Genomic DNA, 5,342 nt, shown 5'->3' with positions numbered 1-5,342 from the left:
GCCGCCTTGCCCTCGTTGAGCAGATCGGTGAGAGCCCGGTACCAGCCCTCCTGCTCCTGCTCGTTCTCGGCAGCGACGGCGAAGTACTCGTCCTTGGTGTAGAGGGCGATGAGGTACTTGTGCTTGGCGTCCGCCCGCTTGTTGATGTTGAGGCAGGAGTCCAGGGCGATCACCCGCTTGGGTGCCCCAGACTTGTTCCTCCATTTCTTCTCGCTCTCGTAGTACTCCAGCCGGGCGCCCCCCGCCTCCTCCCCGCCGCCGCCGCCCGGGCCGCGCAGCACGAAGAAGCGCTTGTGGCCGTGCTTCTGTTTGCGCAGGTACCCGCACTTCCTCACGCCCTGGTTGTTGTTGTTGTTGTTGTTCAGGTTGGGGCCGGGCGGGGAGCTCAGGGGGGGCAGCAGCCCCAGCACGGCGGGGCTCGCCATCCCCAGCCTCGCGCCGGGAGCACCGCCTGGCTCCTCTCGCTGCTGCCACCGACGCCGACCGGATCCGGGAACTGAGCGCCGCGGGGAAAAAAAAAAAAGAAGAAAAAGAAAAAATATAGGAAGAATAGAGAGAAGCCGGTAAAATCAAGTTATTCCTCCGTAGAAGAACACGGCTGCCTGGAGCCACAGCGGGGTCCTCCGCTGTCGCTTCTAGGCAGCGGGTGTTGCCGGCGGCCGCCCGGCGTCCTTCCCGGCTCAGGTACCGGCGACGCCGCTGCCGCTCCCGGGCCGCCGCTGCTGCCGCTGGTGCTACCAGCGCCGGCGGGAGTTTCGCCGTAAGTAACACATCGCGCTGCGAGTGCCCCAACTAAAGAGCAAAACAACACGTGACCGCCGCCTCACCGAGCGCTCACACACCGAGACGGGGCGGGGCAACAGCGCCGCCGGCACGGACCCGCATTGGCCGCCGCGCTGCAAGAGGGACGGCTCGGGCCGCCAATGGGACTGCAGGGCGGGCTCTCGGGAGAGAGGAGGCGCAACGCCATTGGTCGGCGGCAGCCTCGCCCCCCACCCCCTGCCCGCCCCTCCGCGCTCCCGCCCACACCCCGGTCCTCCCCGGGCCCGCCTCCCGCGCCCCTCCCGCCGGTGCCCTCAGCGCAGGCAGCGCAGACCGTGTGGGGAGCGCGGGCACGGATGGGAGACCGGGTACACCTGGCGAAGCCCAGGTGCTGCCCATCGCCGCCCGTCGGGACGCGGCGGGGCGCCGGCGTGGCTCGCCGCGGCCGTCAGGTGCTGCGGACCCGCCCGCCGGAGCTTCCGGGCGCGCGTGTGCGCGGCGGGCGCCCCCTGAACACCCACCCCCCCCTCCCACCCCCGCACACACGCGTGTGTGCGTCACCCGCCCCGCACACGCACGGCCGCTCCGCGCGCGCGCTCCTCCGCGCGCTGTGTCACCGGCGCCCACGCGCCCCCCCGCCCCGCACCGCTCCCCGCGGGGCCCCGTGCGGCGGGGAAATGCCACCGAGGGAGGGCGCGGGGAGTGTGTGCCGCTGTTCAGCCGGTTTTAATGAAACAACATTAATTTATCCGGGCGCTTCGCCGTAGCGGTGAATAAGGGCAGCATCCGCGTTTCCTCTGGAAACGGTCCCGGCCCCCCGGGGGAGCGCAGACCGGCGATCACGGAGCGAGCGGCGGCGGGGGCAAAGCGGCCCCCGGTCCCCCCGCCTCCCTGCTCCCCGTTCCTCCCCGCTCTCCCCTCCTCCTTGCTCCTCCTGCCTCCCCCCGCTGCCGCCGCTCCCGCGCTTTCACCGGGCGCGCAGGGGCTCCGCGGGGGGCGGAGGTGTCTCGCTTGTTTACGGCGGACCCGCACGCTCGTCACCAGGCGGGCCGCGCCCCGGGATCAATGGGAGCCTTTCTCTCCCCGCTCTCGGGGGGAGGTGAACGGCGGAGGGGCCCCGGCCGGGGTGGGCGGCAGGAGGGGCGGGGGTCTCCGTAGCCCGCATTTTTCTCTGTGCGGCGGGATCGGAAGGAGGGAAGGAGGGGGAAGCGCAGGGGCCCGGGAGGGGGTCTGCGGGCGGGGATGCCGGCCTAACGCCCCACGGTGAGGGCGTTCGCGGCGCCTCACGAAGCACGCGGCGTGATGCGGGGAGGGCAGCGATAGGAAAGCCGGGGGATGGAGGGAAGAGGCTGTACTAAAACCGTCCAGCCTGCTCCTAACGCAGCCGCATCCCCGCTCGCCTCGGGAACGGCGCGGGGAAGCCTCCCTTTGCACATGCCCAGGAGGAAAACCGAGGCTGGGGTCACGCGAACATCCATCCGCGCTTTCTCGTCCCCCCGGTCAGTGCCGTCGGGACACGCTTTCATTTGTCGTCCTGCGAGGAAGCTGAAGCAACCGGGTTTGCGTGTAAAGCCGAGGGGAAAAACAAACAACACAACAACTCAAACAAACAAACAAGGAAAAAAAATACGAAAGTGATGCGGCGCCTGCGGCTGTCGTTGTGCGGGGCCGCGGCCGAGCGCTCCTCGTGCTCCCGGCGGAGCAGGCGGCGGGGCCGCCCACAGCCCGCACCGCTGCCGCCGCTCTGCTCCATCCTGCCCGAAATTCTGCGCGGTTTGGGTCATAATAACCCATTAAGAAATCAACATCTGTAACTGGGAGGGGGGAGTGTGACTGGAAAAGACCACCTCGCTGTAAATACCGGTACGTCGCAATAAAGCAACTTTTGAAGATAGACCTCTCCCTTCCTCTTACGGGAAAACATTTACATACATACGAGGCAGCAGTTACCTGGGTTTATAATTTTTTTTTTTTTTTAAGTGGATGGAGGCGGAGTTAGAGAAGTAATTTGAGATCTGAGGCACTGACCTCTCCGAAAGAGCAAGAAAAGAGTGTAACCTTGGGGAAGGTACCTGTGACCTCTGTCTACCTGTATGATTCATCACAGAAAATGATGCTGACAACCTTTACTGTCCTGGTAATGTTCTTTGATTTCCATATCTGGACAAATGCATAGAATTAGTAATTGTAAATTTAGATTATATGTAACGATTGCATAACAGATTTCAATGAGGACACTTTCATATGAAAACTGGGGAATAGCTGATTTTCTGGCTGTGGCTGTAGCGGTCCAGACTATCTCCTGTACTCACACTACTGAAGTTATAAGGAAATTAGTTATCTGAACAATTTCTTGCCACTTTGACTGATCTGGGCCCATAAACACAAACTTTTGTCTGTAAATGCCTTGGGAATATGGAAAGATTTTTCCAGATATTTGTGAAATATGATTGGTGACCTTGGGCAAGCATCCTTAGGTCTGAAGTGTAAAAAAGAAAAAAAAATTAATAATAATTCACCTACACAATATTTTTATATCTGTTATTCTTGACAATGTGGACAATATACATTTGATATACTTGCTATAGCAGCAGAACTAGGTTTGCAAACAATATATGTGACAAAGGCATTAGGATAGACTAGAATCCAAGGTTGCAGTTTATACTTCTTATTTCTCTATTGGCTTTGATATAAGAAACATCTTTAGTAGCTCATTTTTAGCAGTGGCCAATTCATAACAAGTATTATTTCTTCCATATTATGTTTGGAGTTTGGTTTTTAATGCATAACCAGGGTACAGAACACAGGAAGTGGGACTCGGGGGTATGTAAAATTCAGGTTAAAAAGTCCTATTGCTTCATGACCAACACTCTGGAATGAATGACCCCAGTTTGCATAGGTGATCTGTCTTAGAGTTTTCTCTGAACTCCCCTGAAATGCTCTTCAACACTATATCCCTTCTGAAAAATTTTTGCCCTAATTTCATTGTAATTACAGGGGCGTTTAATTACGAGAAATGCATTAACACCACTTGTCCCTCCCTGCTCTCAGCTACAGGTGAGAGGTTCTACAGCTGCCATGTCTTACCATTCACCTGTTCCTAAGTGTCGTGTAGGATGTTAGCTTTATTTTTCTGAATAAGTGGCTTTTCAGAGATACAAAGGGCTGTGAATTGGGATGGTTGAGCATAATGTATGCATCCTTGTTCCACCAAGCAACTCCAGGCAGAACATAGAGGTGGACTGGAGAGGCAGCATCATCTCCAGTAACTGCAACAGATCTGCCAGAGGATGTTTGCTTAAATTGCCCTCTAGAATAATTCCATCACAATGAAAGAAAAATTATCCTGTTTTACCATCCCATTCCTTTTCTTTTGTCATACCACCCTTCCCCATCTATTTCACTACATTTATCCTTTAGTTTGAGGTCTCAGCTGGGAATACTTTGCTAATACGGAAAGTAGATCAACCAAATAGTGTTAATATTAGCATCTTTCCTGCCTGCTAAACTATGCCTTTGCCAGCATACCATGCTTTAGCCATCTACTTTTTCCTCCAAGAAAAATAAACTGTGCTGGGCAATGGTCAGATTTATCAAAATATACTATCTATCTGAGGGGCATCAGTTATGTCAGTCATAAAATGTTACTTCTGTCCACCCTAAACTGCAGAGGCATGCCTAGAAAATTATCAACCTTGTTTTGACAATGAAGTTTAGATATAGCAAATACAGTTTTACCGGCACAGAGCCCTACTGATTGCACATTTCACAAGGCACTCAGGGTTCCTTAGCTAATTTTAAAAAAATAATAATAATTAAAAAAAAAAAAAAGAAGTGTGATAATGACAGTTATGCATTTATGTATAAATATATTCAAACTTCATGTTTTCCTTACCGAACTCTATGGATGGATGCTAATCAGTGGCCTGCAATGCTGTTTTTCAAACAATGAACTTCTCAAGCCACTAGTGAATTTTGCTTGGGAAGGCTATTTGAATAATAGTTAAATGATTGTTTATTACTTCTAGGGGCATGCAGCTGGGTTTAGTTACACATGGAAGCTTGATTCTACAAGCCCAACACATACAGGATCCAGTTGGGTTTTTTTTGTTGTTGTTTGTTCCACACATGGGCCTCTACATTAGGGGGGATTGAAACACGAGGCCTTTTAAATATGTAGCTATATTTAAATACTGCCGAAAGACACCTAGTTACTCAAAAAACACTTTCTGAGAGACTGGATGCATGAGTAGGTTGAATTTCAAAATTTGTGACATCCTTTAAAAATATGTTTTTGTTTGTTCTTAGTCTAAATCTCATTTTTAAGTATCTTTCACTTTCAGGATAAGAAGTAACAGTTGAAAGGGATGTGTTTGATGTTTGGCTTGGCTGTTGCCCTCTACCTGTTGCCAGGATCACAGAGCTGATGGTAGTGAAGCCATGGGAAAAAAGCGCAGAGAAAGATTATGTACATCAGCAACACTTTCTTATACTATCAAGAGTACAGTTATCTGTTCCAACAAAACAGAGTGATTTATATTTTGATGTCCTTGAACTTCTACATAAACAAGTGAAGTCAG

At 53.0% G+C, this 5,342-nt stretch overlaps 1 protein-coding gene across 1 annotated transcript; it reads left to right on the top strand.

The window, feature by feature from the left end:
- Positions 1-923: 923 nt before the first annotated feature.
- On the top strand, positions 924-2,576 carry LOC114059818 (WAS/WASL-interacting protein family member 1-like). The gene is made up of 3 exons (XM_027888681.1): positions 924-1,314; positions 1,594-1,861; positions 2,147-2,576. The coding sequence occupies exons 1-3, from the start codon at positions 924-926 to the stop codon at positions 2,574-2,576; spliced, it is 1,089 nt and encodes a 362-aa protein (XP_027744482.1).
- The last annotated feature ends 2,766 nt before the right edge of the window (positions 2,577-5,342 follow it).

This window comes from Empidonax traillii, unplaced genomic scaffold (assembly GCF_003031625.1).
Source record: "Empidonax traillii isolate 1590-97213 ecotype Southwest subspecies unplaced genomic scaffold, ASM303162v1 scaffold244:size1524873, whole genome shotgun sequence".
In the NCBI taxonomy this organism is placed as follows: domain Eukaryota; kingdom Metazoa; phylum Chordata; class Aves; order Passeriformes; family Tyrannidae; genus Empidonax; species Empidonax traillii.
The sequence above is the reverse complement of the archived record's forward strand: the minus strand, read 5'-3'. Positions and strand labels throughout refer to the sequence as shown.